The sequence below is a fragment of the Plectropomus leopardus genome, chromosome 7, assembly GCF_026936395.1.
Source record: "Plectropomus leopardus strain MGB_pleo_1.0 chromosome 7, ASM2693639v1, whole genome shotgun sequence".
Lineage (NCBI taxonomy): Eukaryota > Metazoa > Chordata > Actinopteri > Perciformes > Serranidae > Plectropomus > Plectropomus leopardus.
This window is the reverse complement of record NC_142182.1, coordinates 430534-450893: the sequence shown is the minus strand read 5'-3', so window position 1 is coordinate 450893 and position 20360 is coordinate 430534. Positions and strand designations below refer to the sequence as shown.

At 43.5% G+C, this 20360-nt stretch overlaps 2 protein-coding genes across 5 annotated transcripts; one reads left to right on the top strand and one right to left on the bottom strand.

Moving 5' to 3' along the window:
• The first annotated feature begins 1186 nt into the window (after nucleotides 1-1186).
• LOC148189062 (uncharacterized protein CFAP97D2) lies at nucleotides 1187-5362 on the top strand. The gene is made up of 5 exons (XM_088079493.1): nucleotides 1187-1537; nucleotides 1991-2071; nucleotides 2541-2662; nucleotides 2978-3161; nucleotides 5198-5362. Exons 1-5 carry the CDS (start codon nucleotides 1445-1447, stop codon nucleotides 5276-5278), a joined length of 561 nt encoding a protein of 186 aa, XP_087935619.1. The 5' UTR covers nucleotides 1187-1444; the 3' UTR covers nucleotides 5279-5362.
• A 2612-nt stretch (nucleotides 5363-7974) lies between these two features.
• On the bottom strand, nucleotides 7975-20219 carry LOC121940852 (protein LSM14 homolog A-like). 4 transcript variants are annotated; one of them, XM_088079489.1, is made up of 10 exons: nucleotides 19916-20219; nucleotides 16531-16694; nucleotides 16293-16449; nucleotides 14385-14726; nucleotides 12868-12948; nucleotides 11484-11666; nucleotides 11197-11371; nucleotides 10639-10677; nucleotides 10296-10536; nucleotides 7975-10131 (listed from the first exon to the last, which is right to left on the bottom strand). In XM_088079489.1, exons 1-10 carry the CDS (start codon nucleotides 20034-20036, stop codon nucleotides 10108-10110), a joined length of 1527 nt encoding a protein of 508 aa, XP_087935615.1. In that variant the 5' UTR covers nucleotides 20037-20219; the 3' UTR covers nucleotides 7975-10107. The 4 variants fall into 4 exon arrangements, with proteins under 4 accessions (XP_087935615.1, XP_087935616.1, XP_087935617.1 ...); XM_088079490.1 differs by having other exon boundaries at nucleotides 7975-10128; XM_088079491.1 differs by lacking the exon at nucleotides 12868-12948 and having other exon boundaries at nucleotides 19916-20218.
• Between the last annotated feature and the right edge of the window lie 141 nt (nucleotides 20220-20360).

Sequence of the window (20360 nt, the reverse complement as noted above, 5' to 3'; positions counted from 1 at the left end):
TGTAAAGGAGAAAAACATTGCCAAAAAATTATTGCCAAAAGTTTCTAAAAATCACAAAAAAAATTACAGAAAAAAAAGCAAAAGCAAAAAAGTTTTAAGAAGAGAAAATCCCCCAGTTTCTAAAAATAATAATAATAATGATGATGATGATAATAATAATAATAATCTAATAATTTCAAAAATCACCAAAAATTAAAAAGAAATTGTAAAAATAAAATAAAATCACTATGTTGTTTAAAAGAGGTGGTCAACGCTGATTCAACGAGTCCCCCAGTGGTTTGACTGGGAGATACTGGTCTAGAATTTAAACAGTGTTTGTGCTCAGTTGGAGATGGAGGGAATATCATTTCCTGCTGCCCCCCACACACACACACACACACACACACACACACACACACACACACACACAGTTGTGTTTAATGTTGGGATCCCAGAACGGTTACCCTGGCAACAAGGATATGATAATTTTGTTGCCTTTAACATGACATCACTGACTCCACCCTTCACACACACCATACCCTGTCACAACAACAGCTGATTACCTGTGTGTGTGTGTGTGTGTGTGTGTGTGTGTGTGTGTGTGTGTGTGTGTGTGTGTGTGTGTGTGTGTGTGTGGTGTTAAGGCCCAGTTTAAATCATAATTTAGGTTTAACTTTAGATTCAAATTATTTAACAACTGTTCCAAATATTATCCTAAAAAAAGCACAGATATGATTTAAAAAAGAAAATGAATATTATTTAAAACAACACGTTAACACTTGTATTTATGAATACGTTCATAAATATGTGGCTCTGCATAAATATAATCTCACGGGACACTGAACTCAAACAGTCCTTTCATTCACTGTGTGTATTTATATGACCCAAATCTCACCATCAAACCTGAATCAAAAGAGGGATGTGTCATGTGACGCAAAGTACAGCTCCTCAGGTGTGTGTGTGAGTGTGTGAGTGTGTGTGTGAGTGTGTGAGTGTGTGTGAGTGTGTGAGTGTGTGAGTGTGTGAGTGTGTGTGAGTGTGTGTGTGTGTGTGTGAGTGTGTGAGTGTGTGTGAGTGTGTGAGTGTGTGTGAGTGTGTGTGAGTGTGTGAGTGTGTGTGAGTGTGTGTGTGTGTGTGTGAGTGTGTGAGTGTGTGTGAGTGTGAGTGTGTGTGAGTGTGTGTGTGTGTGAGTGTGTGAGTGTGTGTGAGTGTGTGAGTGTGTGTGAGTGTGTGAGTGTGTGTGAGTGTGTGTGTGTGTGTGTGAGTGTGTGAGTGTGTGTGAGTGTGTGTGTGCGTGCGCGCTCAGCTCAGTAATAATTAAAAGGAACTTAATCTGGCTGAGATAAAGAGGGGAAGATCTCCATGACAACACAAAACACACACACACACACTCAGAGCGCTCCTCCTGTTGGGAGTCAGAGTGAGGAGTGTGTGAGGAGTGTGTGTGGATGATCAGAGGAGCAGGATGCACAGATCATACCAGCCACTGAAACCTGTAACCAACAGATACCTGCAGCAGAGATGGGACCAGGAGGAGTACGAGGAGCACCGCAGGAAGGTAGGAGGAGAGGAGGAGAGAGGAGGAGAGGAGGAGAGGAGAGAGAGAAGGAGAGGAGAGGAGGAGAGGAGAGAGGGGAGGAGAGGAGAGGAGAGGAGGAGAGGAGAGAGGGGAGGAGAGGAGAGGAGAAAGAGGAGAGGAGAGAGGGGAGAGGAGAGGAGAGAGGGGAGGAGAGGAGAGAGAGGAGAGAGGGGAGGAGAGGAGAGAGAGGAGAGAGGGGAGGAGAGGAGAGGAGAGAGAGGAGGAGAGGAGAGAGAGGGGAGGAGAGGAGAGGAGAGAGAGGAGGAGAGGAGAGAGAGGAGGAGAGGAGAGAGGAGGAGTAGAGGAGGACAGATCAGTGAGTTTTATTGCCTTGAGCTTTATTAGGAGTTTGAGCCTCAGTCTGATCTCAGGTTACCTGTCCTCCTGTCTCCCTGTCTCCCTGTCTCCCTGTCTCCCTGTCCCCCTGTCCAGGTGAGCTCGGCTCTGCCGCTGGTGGACAACAGAGGCCTGAAGACGCCGGCTCACGTCCAGCTCAAACTGAAGAAACTGCAGGTGAGAGGACACTCAGCCTGTGAGGACAGGCGACGTCCTCTACTTGTCTGTCCATCAGGGGACATCCTCTACTTGTTATCTTTTTTTTTTTTCCTTTTTTTCCAGAATAAGGCCTAAGGGACTGTTCTTTATTTATCAGGGTTATTTCTGTTTCTACAGTTTCTGGCTGATAAATGGTGTCATTTTGTCCATGTTTAGCTTTTATTTTGGCGGGTGCTGGATTTGGAGGGCGTGTTTACTTTTAAAATCACAAATTTAAATGGAAAAAAATCCAAAGGTGTTTAAAAAATCATTTTTAAAATGAAAGAAAAAATAAAAAGTGAAACAAAAAACAACAAAAAAAACATGCCAACCAAACCCGCAGGTCTACAGACGACCCCCGTGTCCATAAATCCAGCAGGTCAGACTCGGAACAGACTCGGAACAGACTCGCAGCTCTCAGACTGACACGAATCTCTGTGTGATTCAGCTGCAGGACGAGCGTCTCTCCATCATCGACAGGGACAACCGTCTCCTGGCGTCCAGACTGGCCGACATCGTCCGCTCTAAAGGACTCGTGGACCATCAGAACCAGAACCACCAGCAGAGGAGGTGACACACACACACACTCTCTGTCACACACACACACACACACACACACACACACACACACACACACACACACACACACACACACACACACACACACACACACACACACACACACACACACACACACACACACACACACACACTCACATCCCTCACAGATTATGCACTCTGACACCTCATTATTTACTCCTCCTTCTCCTGCTCCTCCTCTCCTCTCTCTTCCTGCTCCTCCTCATCCTGCTCTTCCTCCTTCTCCTCCTCTTGCTTCTCCTCCTCCTGCTCCTCCTGCTCCTCCTCCTCCTCCTGCTCTCACAGTCTGAATGCAGACAGGAGGAGGGCGGAGCTTGTGCTGGTGAGTCATCAGAATCAGTGTCTGTATCAGCGAATCAGATCCCGTCAGTCGGAGTTTCGTCGCCCGCTGTGGTTGGAGGACTGGGAGAGGGCGGAGCGTCGCCGGAACAACATTTCTCGATTCCCGCGAGGACTCGCCGACCGACAGGTGAGTCCATAGTGACCTTTGACACAGAGACGAGGGCAGCACGAGGCGTCATCCTCACGGCTTTTTACTGTTTTTATACATATATATTAGATATTATTTTGGCGGGTTTGGAAAAACTGTTTTCTTTAACAGAGTGTCTCTTTGTGTCTCTGAGTGTCTCTGAGTGTGTGCGTGTCTCTAAATGTCTCTGAGTGTCTGTGTGTGTCTCTAAATGTCTCTGAGTGTTTGTGTGTGTCTCTGAGTGTCTGTGTGTGTCTCTGAGTGTCTGTGTGTGTCTCTGAGTGTCTGTGTGTGTCTCTGAGTGTCTGTGTGTGTCTCTGAGTGTCTGTGTGTGTCTCTGAGTGTCTGTGTGTGTCTCTGTGTGTCTCTAAATGTCTCTGAGTGTCTGTGTGTGTCTCTGTGTGTCTGTGTGTGTCTCTGAGTGTCTGTGTGTGTCTCTGAGTGTCTCTGTGTGTCTGTGTGTGTCTGTGTGTGTCTCTAAATGTCTCTGAGTGTCTGTGTGTGTCTCTAAATGTCTCTGAGTGTCTGTGTGTGTCTCTGAGTGTCTGTGTCTCTAAATGTCTCTGAGTGTCTGTGTGTGTCTCTGAGTGTCTGTGTGTGTCTCTGAGTGTCTCTGTGTGTCTGTGTGTCTCTAAATGTCTCTGAGTGTCTGTGTGTGTCTCTAAATGTCTCTGAGTGTCTGTGTGTGTCTCTGAGTGTCTGTGTGTGTCTCTGTGTGTCTGTGTGTGTCTCTAAATGTCTCTGAGTGTCTGTGTGTGTCTGTGTGTGTCTCTGTGTGTCTCTGTGTGTCTGTGTGTGTCTCTAAATGTCTCTGAGTGTCTGTGTGTGTCTCTGAGTGTGTCTGAGTGTGTCTGTGTGTGTCTCTAAATGTCTCTGAGTGTGTCTGTGTGTGTCTCTAAATGTCTCTGAGTGTCTGTGTGTGTCTCTGAGTATCTCTGAGTGTCTGTGTGTGTCTGTGTGTGTCTGTGTGTGTCTCTAAATGTCTCTGAGTGTCTGTGTGTGTCTCTGAGTGTGTCTGTGTGTGTCTCTAAATGTCTCTGAGTGTGTCTGTGTGTGTCTGTGTGTGTCTCTAAATGTCTCTGAGTGTCTGTGTGTGTGTCTGAGTATCTCTGAGTGTCTGTGTGTCTGTGTGTGTCTGTGTGTGTCTCTAAATGTCTCTGAGTGTCTGTGTGTGTCTCTAAATGTCTCTGAGTGTCTGTGTGTGTCTCTGAGTATCTCTGAGTGTCTGTGTGTGTCTCTAAATGTCTCTGAGTGTCTGTGTGTGTCTCTAAATGTCTCTGAGTGTCTGTGTGTGTCTCTGAGTGTGTCTGAGTGTCTCTGTGTGTCTCTCTGTGTGTCTGTGTGTCTCTGTGTGTCTCTGTGTGTCTGTGTGTGTCTCTAAATGTCTCTGAGTGTCTGTGTGTGTCTCTGAGTGTCTCTGAGTGTCTTTGTGTGTCTCTGAGTGTCTGTGTGTGTCTCTGAGTATCTCTGAGTGTCTGTGTGTGTCTCTAAATGTCTCTGAGTGTCTGTGTGTGTCTCTGAGTGTCTCTGAGTGTCTTTGTGTGTCTCTGAGTGTCTGTGTGTGTCTCTGAGTATCTCTGAGTGTCTGTGTGTGTCTCTAAATGTCTCTGAGTGTCTGTGTGTGTCTCTGAGTGTCTCTGAGTGTCTTTGTGTGTCTCTGAGTGTCTTTGTGTGTCTCTGAGTGTCTGTGTGTGTCTTTGTGTGTCTCTGAGTGTCTGTGTGTGTCTCTGAGTATCTCTGAGTGTCTGTGTGTGTCTCTAAATGTCTCTGAGTGTCTGTGTGTGTCTCTAAATGTCTCTGAGTGTCTGTGTGTGTCTCTGAGTGTCTGTGTGTGTCTCTGAGTATCTCTGAGTGTCTGTGTGTGTCTCTAAATGTCTCTGAGTGTCTGTGTGTGTCTCTGAGTGTCTCTGAGTGTCTTTGTGTGTCTCTGAGTGTCTTTGTGTGTCTCTGAGTGTCTGTGTGTGTCTCTGAGTATCTCTGAGTGTCTGTGTGTGTCTCTAAATGTCTCTGATGTTTCCTTGTGTTTGTGTCTGCAGAGGTCACACAGGAAGGTCAAGTTTGTGGCCGAGGAGGACAGCAAGACGCTGAGCTGTAGCGACACAGACAGAGACAACTGAGATAGACGGAGACGAAGTGTCCTCAGCTCACTTCTGTCTTTTCGAGTGATGGAATCACAAATATTCATTAAAGTGTCTTAAACAGTTTGTGTTCACTGATTTGAAGACACAGTTCAAACCGGCCGTCTGTCTCATCACCACCTAAGAGGGTTCTGCTTCCTCTTCAGGAATTAAAAAATAAATTAAATTGAGAAGAAAAAAAAATCGTCAAACATTTTCCAAAGAAGAGACGCTTTGGAGGGAAAAATTGAAGTTGTGTTTTTTAAGAAAAAAATCACCAAATATTTTAAAAGTTAAACAAAAATATCCACAAAGTTTTAAAGAACAAAAAAATCAGCAAATGTTTTTAAAAATCACCAACAGTTTTAAAGAAAAAGAAAAGAAACAAGAAAAACAGATGCAATTTTGGGGGGTTTTTCTGGAAACTTTTCAAGAGGAAAATATGGCCCTTTTTTGTTCTTTAATTTTTTTGGATAATTTTACAGAAAAAAAGCCAATTAAAAAAATATTGGTGACTTTTAAAGAAAAAAACATAATCAATTAAAAAACAACAGAAACAAACAAATGAGCCCATTTTTCACGTCCAGAAACTCGTATTTCTTAATTTCCATCATGCGTTATTGTGAAGGTTTGTGAAACAAAATTACGACTTTCAAAGAATATTTAGTTTTCCAAAACTTTTCCAGGTTTTTCATGACAAGCAATTCATACATAGATCACTTCGAAAAAATTTTTTAAAAAAAAATCAATTTATTGAATTTAAACGCTGCATCCTGAAACCCAAAATAAAAACATGAATTAATAATCACGTTTCATCTTTAGTCTTTCTATGACGCATTATTATTTTAAATTTTTTTTTGCCTCGTTATAATAAAAGTTGCAAGATTAAATATTTTCAAGGTGACTTTCTATGTTGTCATTAAAAAGCAAAATAAAGTAGATTTTTTCAAGGTGAATTTTTTTTTATTTCACTTAAGAGTTATATGACATCATTAAACAGGGTTCCCGAACATTTTCATGGACACAATTTCAAAACTTTTCCAGTGCGTTTCCAAAACCCCTGATCGTGTTGTTTTTTTATTTTTATTTTTTAAAATCATTTTTCAAACATAATTCCAGCTGCTGGCAGACGAGGCGGGAGAGTCGGAGCGCCGGGAAGAAATGACGTCACAAATCAGAAAATAATCCTGCGTTAATTTCCATTCATTTTGGAAAATTTCAGTTTAACTACAGACAAGTTTTCCAAAACTTTGAATGATTCCATGACTTCCAGGTTTTCCATGAAGGAGGGAACCCTGTTTAAGCTGAGACTTAAAGTTTCTTTTTTCTGTGTTGAAACATGAGAAAGTTTCCTGTCAGTCTGAGAGCTGCAGCTCCTCAGAGACTTTAACCCTTTGAGACCCGAGCAGACTGCTCCAGGCGAAGCGTCACGAGCGACTTCAGCAGCGATGACCCAAAAACAAGGAAAAAAAAAAGTTCCCTGACGTACTGAACATGCATGAGCCCAAACCGGCTCTGCCAGTTTCTCTGCTTTATCGATGACGATTTCTCTCTTGTGGTGATTCGTGTGAAGCCGGATGAGAGCCGGTAAATATACACACGATTATATTTTAAATATATAAAGTTACCAAAATAAAAAGCAAACAGAAAGTACAAGGAAATGACATGAAATTAGAAAAAAGGAACTTAAAGTATTATTTTGTAGTACCTTTTCTTTAAGGTCATTCTCTTGTAGCTTTTTGTTAATTTCCTGCTAATGTTCACTCATCACCTTCTTCCCAAATTTGTCCCAATCATCTCAGGTGTTAAAGGGTTAACGTCTCTTTGACGCAGTGTTTGACGCCAGTTGCACTTTTTGTTCCTCTAGCGTCACTTTTTTGATTTGTGGTCTGAAAACTGCTTTTACAGAAACATTTGCCACCACGTGAACTCAGAAAAACAGCGGGAAAGTTTGAAAGTCCTGAGAAGACGCCGTCAGTCCGTCTGTCTACAGTCTGCGCCTCCTGATCCCAAAACTGATGTTGCCACACGCAGACACAAAGCTCTTTTTTCCAGTCTTTTAAGCTTTAGGTCTAGCTGACATCACTTGCTGTGGCGGGGCGGCGGGACAAAGTTAGCGGCTGTAACGGCGGATTTCGATGGAGAATAAATGCGCAGACTGAACCGGAAAAAAGACGGAAAATGCTTCAGCTACTGAAGACCGTAAATGCCGAAACAAAACTGCAGAAAACATTAAATTAATGTGTAAGGTCGCTGCATTACAATTCCAAAAAAAAACATATTTAGGGACAATTTTGGAGTTTTTGTCTTTAATAACTGAAAGAATATTTAATTTTTCCACGTTTATATCTGTGGAAACATTCATCTCGATACTATTTATGGAAACGGATCAACAATGCCTGTTCACGTGAAATCTGTAAAGTAAAAAACATTTTACACAAACACAAAAAAAGATTTGCAAACTGACACAAATCACAAATATAAAACACCTGCAAATGCTCAAATTTAAAAAAAAGACGAGCATTTTTCTAAAAAAAAAAAAAAAAAAAGGATTGTGTCTTGATTTACAGATCTGTGTTAAATTTAGAAATTTTTTAAGTTAACATTTTTTCTTTAATTTGTGGAAGTTGTTTTCTCTCTCCAGGTGGACATGAGACAAACGTGTCTCTGTCAAAATCAAATCACAACACAGGAAACAAAGTAAAGAGATGTTTTTATTATAAAGTTGATTAAAGTACAATTACAGCGCTCTGATATTTAGGAAAATGCCCAAACATGTAATTGTACTGAATAAATCTTTTGTTTTTTTATTGGAGCGTCTTCTCAGTTTTTCCAGCTCTAAAAACAAAACGCGTCCTCTCGGCAGCGCTCATCTGTACAGGGTTCCCTCACGTTTTCTGACATCTCTAAATTTTTCCATGACTTTTCAAGGACCCATAATAAACTTTGTTTTTTCCAACATGTGAGATTCAAACAGACGCAGAGCGCGGCGAGGAAGCGAAGAAACCAACAAAGCGCCGACAGCAGAAAATAAATCTGCGTCACATTTGGAGACGTCGAGGCCGAACCTCCGAAGACTACTGCGACAATTTCATTACAGGCAGAATTCAATGACTTCTGCAGCACTTTCAATGATTTTTTAAATAAATGTATGACTTTTCCAGGCCTGGAGAACATGACTGCTTCCATTTTCTCAGGTTTTCCAGGACCGCGGGAACCCTGCTGTCCGCTCCGCGCTGGACGACCCTGACACGTGACACCCCCCTTCACTCCGCCGGATCTCATTTCTCACCGTAAAAACCCCCAATCTTTTACTAAAGAGAAGAAGGCTCGTTATTTTCCTTTTAACAGGTTTTTCTTTTGAGTTATGACTCAGCTAATCCTGTCAAACAGAAGCAAACTGGATCGATTTCTTTCAAAAACACGGGGAGAAGGCAATGAGCCACTAAACAAGCCACAGCGCAAAAATGAGCAAGAAATTTGTGAAAAATTTCAAAGAAAATTACCCGAAAATAGGAGAAAAAGGGTTAAAAAATAAAATAAATTACCAGAAAATAGGAGGAAAAAAAGAAGAAAATTACCAGAAAATGGGAAAAAACAATTAAATTATATAAAAATAGGAGGAAAAATGAAAAAAAAAAAAATAATAAAGAAAATTACCTGAAAATAACGGAGTTATACAAACAAACAAAAAAACAAGACAATGTCCTGAAAATAGAATAAATACAAGACCTAAAAAGTGCCCAAAATAAAAATAAACATGTATGCATTTGTTTGTTTATTTTATTTTTTTCTGTAACATAATTTTATATATAAAATTATTATAATTATATAGTTTTCTGGACATTTTTCCTTATTGCTGGGGTGACAATTTTCAAATAAAATAAAGTTTTAGGTAATTTTCTTGTCACCTTTAACTCTTTTCCTACAAGTTGTGAAAGACTTTTTGCCAGGCGGCTGGTTTCCCCCGATGCGTCAGACAGAAATCAAACCAGTGTGCTCAGGTTTCACAGGGTCAAATTGTGTGAAAGGCGTGTGTGAAAGGCGTGTGAACGCAGCACAAGAAAACTGATCCAGGTTTCAAAGTGTTAATGCATCCTTTCAAAACAAAATACAGAAAACACTTTGAGCTAGTTTGAGTGTTTTGAGTCATTTTCAGTCTTATCTGCTAGGAAGCGTTCAGCGGGTTAATCTGACTATGTGCGGACTCGACTGCAGCTCCGAGTGTGTGAAAAGGCGACTCGCGAACGGAGCCGATCACTGAGAAACGAGTGGAAAATATCAACATAAAGCGACTGAGAGTTGACCTATGATCCGTCTGCGACCTGGTGGGTAAAAACTACATGTTGCTTCGACAGGAACGTTACGCAGCGACACTCGAGCAGACGCTCGAGCAGACGCTCGAGCAGACGCTCGAGCAGACGCTCGGGACCGAGCGAGAGAGCAAAGGAAGCTGCAGAGGGTGGCGGTGAGGGTAAAGGTCACTGACGAGGCGGAGAGAGCCGAAGTCCTCGTAGAAAAAAAGCAAGTTGGAGAGCGAGAGTCCCAAAACAAAAAAGCTCAGCGTCAGCTGACTGAATCGCGTCAAAAACCGGGTGAGAACTCAAAAACTAAAACATTTATACAGATTTCAGCCACCCGGAAATGATTTTGTCGAGATGGGGACTGTTTTCCTGTCTTTCTGGTTTCCGTTGTTGTTGTTGTGTGTTGGAGCGGTCTACCCCCAGTGCTGGTGACAAATATACAACTAGTAGACAATCTTCATTATTTTAGTCGACCAAAACTATGTTTTTATCCGCTGAAGAAGTTCCTCCTTCCTCCCGCCGACACTACGCAGCCACCTTGTTGTCCTTCTGGAAGAAAAGAGAAAATGAAAACACTTTTTATACGAGAACTCGTGTTCAGGCAAGAAGACGATAAAGACGAAAACTCAAAACAAGTTCACCTTTTTAAACGTGACCGCCTCCTGAAACATTAAATATCATAGTAACGTGATTCATACGAACTCGTGTGTTACCCTGTATGCTGATAAGTCGGCGAACTCTCGCCCGGCCTGGTTTCCTCTGTATCCTCCCCTGAAGCCGCCGCCTCCGTGAGGCGGCCCGAAGGACCCTCTGCTGGCCGAACGACCCCGACCTCCGCGGAAGCCCATACCTCCGCGTCCACGGTAACCTCCGCGGCCTCGACCCTGGCGGAGGGGGATTCCGAACGTCTCTGCGTTCATCCTCCTCTCCTCGGCCCAGGTCTGCCTCCGCTCCCTGCAGGAGGAGAAGAGGAGGCGCAGAGGAGTCATGTGTCAGAACATCAGTAACAGCACAGACGACGACTCGCTCCTCACCTGTGACGTGAGACGCACTCACCTCGGGAAACCCGACACTCCAGACTTCTCATTGGCTTTCCTGGTGAGGAGAAAACACAAACAGTCCTGTGATGTCACCAAAACATTTGTCGTCACTTCCACTGTGGACATACAGGGACAGACCTCCAGGGGCTCACACAGACCTACAGGGACTAACACAGACCTCCAGGGGCTCGCACAGACCTACAGGGACTAACACAGACCTCCAGGGGCTCGCACAGACCTACAGGGACTAACACAGACCTCCAGGGGCTCGCACAGACCTACAGGGACTAACACAGACCTCCAGGGGCTCGCACAGACCTACAGGGACTAACACAGACCTCCAGGGGCTCGCACAGACCTACAGGGACTAACACAGACCTCCAGGGGCTCGCACAGACCTACAGGGACTAACACAGACCTCCAGGGGCTCGCACAGACCCACAGGGACTAACACAGACCTCCAGGGGCTCGCACAGACCTACAGGGACTAACACAGACCTCCAGGGGCTCGCACAGACCTACAGGGACTAACACAGACCTCCAGGGGCTCGCACAGACCTCCAGGGGCTCGTACCTGGTGTCGTCACAGGAGATGTTGTCAAAGAAGGACTTGGACTTGTCGTAGTAGCAGTTGGGTCCAAGTGGGTCGCCCTCCTCATCAGCGTTGCCTTCGCTGTTCTGGGTCTCGACCCCCGAGTCGCCCTTGTCCTCTCCGTTCACGGCTTTCTCCGCCTTCTCAGTCTTCTCATCTGACAGACAGAAAGAACAAGTCTTCAATCTTTGAGGAGGGAAACATTTTTTAAAGTTTTATTTAAAATCGTCAGAATCGTCCAAAGAGGAAAAAGAAAAATCGGGGATTACCTTTCAGCTTGAGCTTGCTCTGAAACTCTCGGTCGATCTCCTCCTTGTTGAACTGGGCGTTGGCGCTCTCAAAGTCAAAGTCTTTCTCAAATTTCATGGGCCCGTCTCGGCGAACGTTGAAGCGCCCTCTGCCTCGGTGCCCGCCGCCTCGACCGCGCCGGTTAACCGGTGCTCCAGCAGCCGCTGAACGAAGGAAGAACAGGACATGTTAGCCGTCATGATGAAAAGGGTTAAACAGAAACACCACAAACACAAACAATGAGGCAGTAAATCAAGAAACACGTTCACTATGGTTTAGGAGTTGTGTTTTCACTACAGGCAGGTTTCCATTAACCCTCAAAATGCACAAACTGATATTGTGAATAAATACAGCGAACGGAAATTTTTTTAAAAAACTCTGTTTGACACAGAACTGTTTTTCCTCTGGCATGAGCTGGTATTTAAAGTGATTGTAAAAAGCCATATTTGTCCAAACTGCAGTGGAAACACGTTTTAGTCTTTTCGAGGTCACGTGATGCTGTGAGGTCACGTGATGCCGTGAGGTCACAGGAACTGGCTCCCTCATGATGCAGCAGGAGCTACAAGAGCTGTTATTGCATCACATAACTCTGAGAAAGTTTTTATCCCATAATTCCTCTGTGAAATCATGGACTACATCTCCCAGAAATCCCTCATACGTGGCCGCTCCCACGTATAAGGGGCTCGCCTTTCCATCATGGTCCATAACACGCCTACGTGGCTTCGGATTGGACATAATGGCGGCTAGTGCGGTGGCTGCAATAGAAATAAAGCTGCTGATCTTTTGAACATACGAGGGCAAGTGGTTACGGACAATGAATTGATAATTAAAAAATTAAAATTAAAAAATCATTTAAAATTTTTTTTTAAAATTTGTCTTATAAAATAAATCTGCATTACATTTTTTTTTAAATCGCCATTTCTTTAAAAAAGGAAAATATATTGTATGAGGTGGTTTTGAACATCCATCGCCATGGTTACTGGGATGTTATCACCAGAGGAGAAGTCACATGACATCAGTCAGCTCCACGTTGAGTTTTATCCACATTTACTAAATATCACTCCAATTTTGTGCAAATCTGTGATGGAAACCCGCCCAGTGAGTTAGCAGAGAGAAACACAGCCGTGCCTCACAGGTTAGCTCAAACATCAAAACACTCGCAGCTCAGAAACACCGCCGTGTCTCATCTCCCTCAGTCCATTGACATGAACAGCATGTCAATCTGCACACATGTCGACTAGCAAAGAAAAACACGTCAAAGAGGGATGATGTGTCGATGAGTGTCCGGGCGAGCGGACGGCTGTGCGGGCATGCAGAGTCTGAATGGGCGGCTGAGGATGGAGTCGGAGCGGAGGAGGCTTTAACCTGAGGAACGTTTACTGGCGTCCCTGCCTTCGCCTCGCGCCTGCTCGCACTCGCCTTTGAGGACTTTCTGGACGTCTGTGCCTGGAACAGCAGAGCCTTTTAGTCTTCCAAAACAACGTCAACAGTCAAGAGAAACAGTCCTGCTGCCGCTAGTCTCCTACCTTCACACAAAGGCTTTCAAATGTGGGCCCTCTGCAACAAAACGTTAACAAATCACACAACCCGGAAACCGCTCGTCAGCAGAGAACTGCAGAGTTTCATCTGTCCCTCAGTCCTGACCGTCCACAGGGACATTTCACAATGAGACAGTTCTTTGTGCCAATCAGGATTCACACAGAAATTCAAGGACTTTCAAACACTGCTTTTTCATTTTGAAGTACTTCATTAACCCTTTAGAGACTGTTGTCTCATTTTCGTCTCTTTTCTTCTTCCTGTTGTGATAACTGTGTGTGTGTTGATGCATGTGTCCTAAATGTAGTCCAGATTGTGTATCTGAGTGTAATCAGTGAATTTGCAGCTCAGCTCCTACAATAAGTCTAAAATACACTGTGGAAACTAAATAGTTACATTCAGACTGTTCAGGTCCAAAAATGCTCCATTGAAACCCATTCAAACTGACATTTTTGATCCCACAGCCATCAGAGCAGAAAAACAGGACTTGTATTATTTCTGGGTGTCATTCTGGGCTTTTGACTCTGAATTTGTCATTTTGACTATTTTCCACCTGATGAGGTCATTTTGACCATATTTGGCATATGGAGGAAATACATGCTATTTCCACTAGGTGACCTGTCACAGTCAATGTAGCTGCTGATCACTGACATATCCCAGACTGTCAGCAGCTACATTCACACACTGACATATCCCAGACTGTCAGCAGCTACACTCACACACTGACATATCCCAGACTGTCAGCAGCTACACTCACACACTGACATATCCCAGACTGTCAGCATTTTTTGTCATCTAAAAACTTAGTGGCACCATGACAAAATCATGGCATTTTCAGGGTTAAAAATTTGAAAATTAAAGAATATTTGATATTTCTTATTAGACACGATTAAGTTTTCCAGTTTTTGTTTTTTTCCCCACTAGAGTCAAACACTATCTTCCACTCAGAACTGAACACCAGTTGATTATACACTACAGCTGCACACACAGCACACAGACTTATTTTTTAAATTCTATTTTAATTGTCTTTATATCTCCTTTTTAATTGTCTCTGTTTTATACTAACTTGCCTCAGTTATTATTCTTATCATTACCTGATGTGTGCTGTTATGTGGTTGTCACATTTGTAATTAGCCTCTGATGGGAGGTTCGAGGCGGCTTCGCTGTTGAAATACGTTGTATGACTCCCGAAATGCCAATAAATTATGTTGATTAATAAAGAAAAAGATTCTTGCAGTTGGCAGAGCGTGTGTGAACCCTGAGCTAGTCTGTCAGGACGGAGGGGCAGGTGTGCCTCAGGTAGGTCAGCAGCACAGGTGAGCGCGTGCTACAGTCTGAGCTCTCACCTGGGTGGCTAAAGACAGAGTGGGGAAGCCCTGAGGAGGGGGCCCTATCTACCGCAGAGAGCTGAGAGGCGGAGATGGTTCGGGGTGCAGACCAGCCCTGGCTGCTGCTGCGGCCTCCCCTGACAGTCTCACCCCTCCGTGTGTCCACGCCCTCCTGCTGCTGGACCTTCTGCCCGCTCTGACTGGCGCCGGAGGGGGCCGTGCGACTGTGGGCGGGGCTCCTGCGTCCCAGGCCGGGGGCCGGGGCCGTGGCGGCGGCGGTCGGGGCAGACGGGGAAGTCTGGATCACTTGCTCCAGGGTGGGGCTCTTCCGTAGAGGGTCCAGGGTGGGACTGCTGCGGCCTGCAGGGACACCAGGACAGGGGGCGGGGTTAGTGGTGCGGACAGTCGCTGGGTTTCCATCACAGATTTGCGAAAAACTTAAGCGATGTCCAAAACATTGGCAAGTGTGTGTCTATTGTAGCCGCTCAATAAAGCCGATGTAACATCGCCGTAACTTCTTTGTCTCGTATTGTGTCATATGGCGCCTTCCATAAGGATGAACCCTTTTTTTTTACTTAAATTTTGTTGACCTTAATAATATTCTGGCCATCTTTGCAGAAAACATTCCGATGATTTTTCTTTTCTTTACAATTTTTTTTTGGTGATTTTTAAGGAAAACATGTCTCCCAAACTGGTTTCAGGCTGGCCTAACCCCAACGCCTTTCGTAAGTAATCGCCGCTTTTTTCTCTTTAAGAAAATTTTTGGTGATTTTTACAGAAAACATTTTGGTAGTTGGGTGATAGTGGTAATCATTATCATTGTTAACCCTTTGAAACCTGGAGCGACATCACTTTTCTCGTGTGGCGTTCACACACCTTTCATCACTAATTAACCCTTTGAACTCTAAAGATATCGGTTTAATTTCTTTGGAAAATATGGGAAAAGAGCAACGAGCAACTTGGTAAGAAATAACCTGATAATTGCAAAAATAAGAAGACTTGGAAAAAAACCCAAAAAATGAAGCTTGGGAAAAATCCCCTAACCAAAAAACATCTGTTGAGCCCTTTTGAGAGAATTTTCTTGTTTTCTTTTAGTTACTTTTCTTTTGTTTATTTTCAGTCAACTTTCTTCTAACTTTGCTGCTTTTTTTGGTTCATTTCTTAAATTGCTCGTCGCCCTCGACCCATGTCTTTGGAAGAAGTCGGGTCAGTATCCTCAGGCATCAGAGGGGTTAATTGTGCAGCATGAAATCATGAAGATGACGCACAGTAACAGCTGAGCGGTGTTACTGTTCGTGTAGAGGACGCCGGTGAGGCGGCGACTGTTTGACGCCACACGGACGCAGAGGCCCCGGGCCCTTGGACATCATGCTCAGCCGAGACCCTGCTCCCTCGGCCTGTCCCAAGGTCCAGACACATTTTTACGAAAAACTTTCCAGGACTTTGAGGCTAATGTTAAAGACCATACATACTCTGAAACAACTGATTCTCCTTATCTGCTCTTTTTAATCATTAAACAACAGTGTTTTAAATATATATTATTTAAAAAATGAATTCAGGATTAGAACTGAATGTTGTTTATAATAACTTAGATCAAAATTGTCATTGGCTTTTCCCCAAAAAAATATGTGGTGCGCTGGGCAGCGGGTTTGGAGGGCATGTTGTCTCAAAAAAAGAATCAAAAATGACTCAGCAAGAAATAATAACAACAGAAATTATCGTTGGATTTTCACATTTCTGACTGTCCTTGAACACATCACGTGTTATTATACAGGTTTGTAAAACAGATTTTAATGACTTTTTCAAAACTGCTCCAGGCCTGGAAATTGCTTTTTGCAAATTCCGTGACTTTTTCCAGGTTTTTTATGACCCTCTGGCCCCTGGTGTCTTTTGTTGTCGACCCTTGAACACAGGAGAAGAACTTACCGACACCCACTGGTCCAAACTGGGGGGACACGAGGGGGCTGGTGCTGAACTGGTTGTAGGCGGGAACAGGGGCCCGGTTGAAGAGGCCGTAGGAGCCAGCAGACTGGAACGGGGTGGGAGCGGCGGTGGAAGATGAGGAGCTGGAGCTCATGGACGACTGAGGGGAAACAGGTGATGTTTGACTGTGAGCTGAGCGGAAACAGCGAGGTGCAGCTGTGACGGACTGACGGGGACGTACCTGGACGATGGCGGGGTCCTGAGGGAGGGAGCAGGTGGGTTTGGGCGGCTCACACACAGTCAGGTCCTTGATGTCGCTGCCCCTGAAGATGATGTACTCGAAGGTGTCATCACGAGGAGGGATGGGCCGGTCGGTGGGCCGGTCCTCCGTGCCGAAGGAGCGCACTGACGGGAGGAAACAAATCACAGCTAAGACCGACAGGTTCGCCTCAGCAGGTTGCGTTTTGATTTTACCGACCACAGACTGTATAGAACGATGGACGACGCGCCCCCTCTGACCGCCGCTACGCTGCAGTGAGGTCAAAATATCCAAGATATGTGCGTTGCATACTGCGTTGATACAAGTTGCTGCGAACTTGCTGTATGTGATGTCTGAGGTTTTAGTTTTGATGAAACATTTGCTAAAAGCATCTAAACAAAGTTAAGTGCTGGAGTTTGTTAGATTCCAAATTCTAAATTTTGACAGAACAATTTTCATTTTAATTGAAAATGCAGTTCCAAAAATCGGTTATTGGACTCCTTAACAACTGTTTTTTGTTTTTTTTTCCCCTTAAGATTATTTTTTGGTATTTTTGCATTTATCAGATAGGACAGGAGATCGCCAGAATGAAAGGGGTAGAGAGAGGAGATGACATGCAGCAAAGGACTGCGAGCTGGAATCGAACCCGCGGTAGCTGCGGCGAGGACACTGCCTTCATTTATGAGATGCCTGCTTTATCCACTGAGCCACCAGACGTCCCGTCATTAACTGATTTTAATCGGTATCTGTATCAGCCCTGAAAAACTAATATCAGTTGACCCATAACTTTCAGCATTACCTATGTCCCATTCGCCAACATGGAAGGGCGAGCTTTATGACCTATACCGCAGTTAGACACCAGGGGGCGAGACACACACACACACACACACACACACACACACACACACACACACACACACAAAAGGCTGGATGTTATTTTAATTTGCTAGTTTTCAAAGATATGTTTTCTTTAAAGATACCTAAGATATTTGGCTATTTTATCTGCTATTTTTTTTGGGTGATTTAAAAAACAGAGAAAAACACTAAAACTATCAGAGTATTCTGATATTAAATATTAAAACAGCAGGACGTGCTTTGTAACGTGCACTTCACTGTCAGACTGCACTGCTCATCAGAGGGATAACGGCTGCTTGTAAAACGGTTTGTCGTCATAATCTGGAGCTGATGCAGCAGGTGAACTGGTGCACAGCAGGTGAGCTGAGTGCACAGCGGTGACGTCAGCTGCTCGGCCAATCCCATGCAGACACAGATAAGCCTCTTCTTCAGCAAACCAAGTGGAAGGAGAAGTTCCCGGTGGTCCGTGAACGTTACACCAGCTTTATCTTTATGTTGCAGGTTTTCATCTCTGTGCATCACAGATTCTCCTGCATTAAACTGTTCAGGTCCTTATTTCAAAAACAGACATATTGTACATATTTCTATTGTCAGTTCTCCTGTTTAGTTTATGTTTCTTAAATGTTGCAGTTTTTGATTTTATTATGTATTAATTCTGAAAAATAAATTGTCACTTGTAAGCTGTCAGAGTTCTTCGGGTCATATTTTGGAAGAATATTATGCAGATGCCCTCTGTGAGCTTTTTTATTGCAGGACAGACATACAGAACATTATCAGATTTTTTTAATCAAGACACAGAATCCTTTATTAGAAATAACAATGATAAAAAAGCTTGTCATCACTACCACTGCTATTTCTCTTCTTTAATAAATTTATTTTATATTGTTTTAATAGTGTAATTAATTATCCATTCACATGTCAAACTGTAGCACTTTTGACTATTTCATTTTTATGTGTGCAGCATTTTCCACAAGCTGCAACCAAACCCAGATGAAATATTTCTGTTGTGGATTTAGTTTGAATTACTGCCTTTTCCAGATGGTTCACCCTTTTTATGTTGTGTTAACCCTTTGAAACCTGGATCGATGGTTTTCTTGTGCTTCTTTCAGATGCCTTAAATGAGTTTTTAAACCTTTGAGACATTAGAAATCTGGTTGATTTTAGTGAGAAATGTTCTGCAAAATACATTAAATTAGCAAAAGAGGCGAATTGGCGATAAAAAAACCTGACAAACAGACAGAGAGAAAAACTTAAAATAATTTTGCTTATTCTTGGTTGTTGTTCTTTCTTGGTAAATCTGACTAATTTCTTAACTTTTGGGGTCATTTTTGTAAAGATGAAGAAAAATTAGAGTAATGAAAAATGGCAAAACTATTTACAAGTTTAAGATATTTTTAAAATTAATTTCCTTTCATTTTGTGCAAATTTTCAGAGATTCTAGTGCTTTTTGCTAATTTTGGGGGGATATCCTCTGAAGTTGCTCAGTGTCTTCATGTTTTTGAAATCTGCTCAGGTTTCAGAGGATTAACCTTTTAACACCTGGATCAGTTTTCCTGTGTGGCATTCAAGCCTCTCACTGGCATTAAAACCTCTTAAACCTGAGAAAAGTGGTTTTATTAACATAACCTAAATTATTGATTATTTAATTTTACTTTTTACGTTTTCAGGTATTTTTTTTGCAACGTTTTACTAATTTATTGCTTATTTTTTGGGGAACAGATTTTAAATAATTTTTATTACAAAAAACACCAAACCTTTCTTAACAGAAAAAGGATGCTATGCTTCTGTATACATATCAGAATCAGAAATACTTGATTTATCCCCGAGGAGAAATTGCCTATTCATGATATATATTAAACATTACATTAATATTAAAAATATGATTTGCTTTGATGGCTTTTTTAAACTTAAACTAAACTTAAACTGGTTGTAATTTAATGGTGCAGTTTCAGAAGAAATTGATCAAAATTATAATTATCAAAATTGTTTTTATTTCTCACTGAGCTGCTCTTCGTCCTCTCATGCTTTCTGGAAGAAATCGAGCTAATCTGCTCGGGAATCAAAGGGTTAACTTGTGCTAGCAGTTGGAAAGCTGACTCATGTTCAAACACGGATTAAAATTCGGTGTTCAGATGTTTAAAAGTGACTAAAACGTGTTTAAATCGCGTGTTTGAGGAGGGATGTTTGTCTCTGTCATTAAATTGCCGCTCGGGTTGAAGTTACCGCCGTTAGCTTTATTAGTTTTAGCATTCTCGCGCACTGCATCATCATAGTGACGATATTAGCATTAGCTTCTGCTAGTTAGCTAACGCTAGCCGCTCGGCTAACGTGACTGACTCGTTCCCGCCCTGGATTTGAACCCGAGACCCACTTTTTTTATTTAAATTAAACTTTAAGTGACACACGCAGAGACTTAAGTGTCGGTCTGGACATGAATCACATTTAAGGTTTCGTTAAAAATCACCGTCAGACGACAACAACAACATTAGCCGCCGTTAGCATTAGCCGCTACCTTTAGCCAGAGCCACGGTGGAGTTCTCGGTGTCGATGGTGTACAGGATCCCTTCGTACCGGATCTCGGCCTTCGAGATCAGGCTGATCTTGCTGCCCAGGTAGGGCGTCCCGCCGCTCATGGTGGCCGCCGCGGGTGTGCAGTCCGAACAGGGGAGAGGGTGTCGGGCCGCTCGGAGCCGTGTGGTCGACGGTAACGGAGTGCGCAGCGAGTTTGTCCGGTCTGAGGTTTGTGTGCACCGACTACAACATGGCTACCTCAGCCTCCATCCAGCGGCGGGGCGCGCGGGGGCTAACGGGAACTCACAGTCTCGCGCGTTTACGCTCCCCCGCGAGATCTAGATCTGTGGCGGATAGATGAGCAAACACCGCCACTGTGTGTCTGTGTGTGTGTGTGTGTGTGTGTGTGTGTGTGTGTGTGTGTGCGTGTGTGTGTGTGGGTGTGT

What these genes read in the sequence shown, in the direction of transcription:
- LOC148189062 (XM_088079493.1), top strand. Translation starts at nt 1,445, where the DNA reads ATGCACAGATCATACCAGCCACTGAAACCTGTAACCAACAGATACCTG. An exon ending in ACGAGGAGCACCGCAGGAAG is followed by an intron (nt 1,538 to 1,990) that starts GTAGGAGGAGAG and finishes CCCCCTGTCCAG; the next exon opens with GTGAGCTCGGCTCTGCCGCT. An exon ending in GAGGACTCGCCGACCGACAG is followed by an intron (nt 3,162 to 5,197) that starts GTGAGTCCATAG and finishes TTGTGTCTGCAG; the next exon opens with AGGTCACACAGGAAGGTCAA.
- LOC121940852 (XM_088079489.1), bottom strand. Translation starts at nt 20,036, where the DNA reads ATGAGCGGCGGGACGCCCTACCTGGGCAGCAAGATCAGCCTGATCTCG. An exon ending in GGAGTGTCGGGTTTCCCGAG is followed by an intron (nt 10,537 to 10,638) that starts GTGAGTGCGTCT and finishes CTCCTCCTGCAG; the next exon opens with GGAGCGGAGGCAGACCTGGG. An exon ending in CCGACTTATCAGCATACAGG is followed by an intron (nt 10,132 to 10,295) that starts GTAACACACGAG and finishes CTTTTCTTCCAG; the next exon opens with AAGGACAACAAGGTGGCTGC.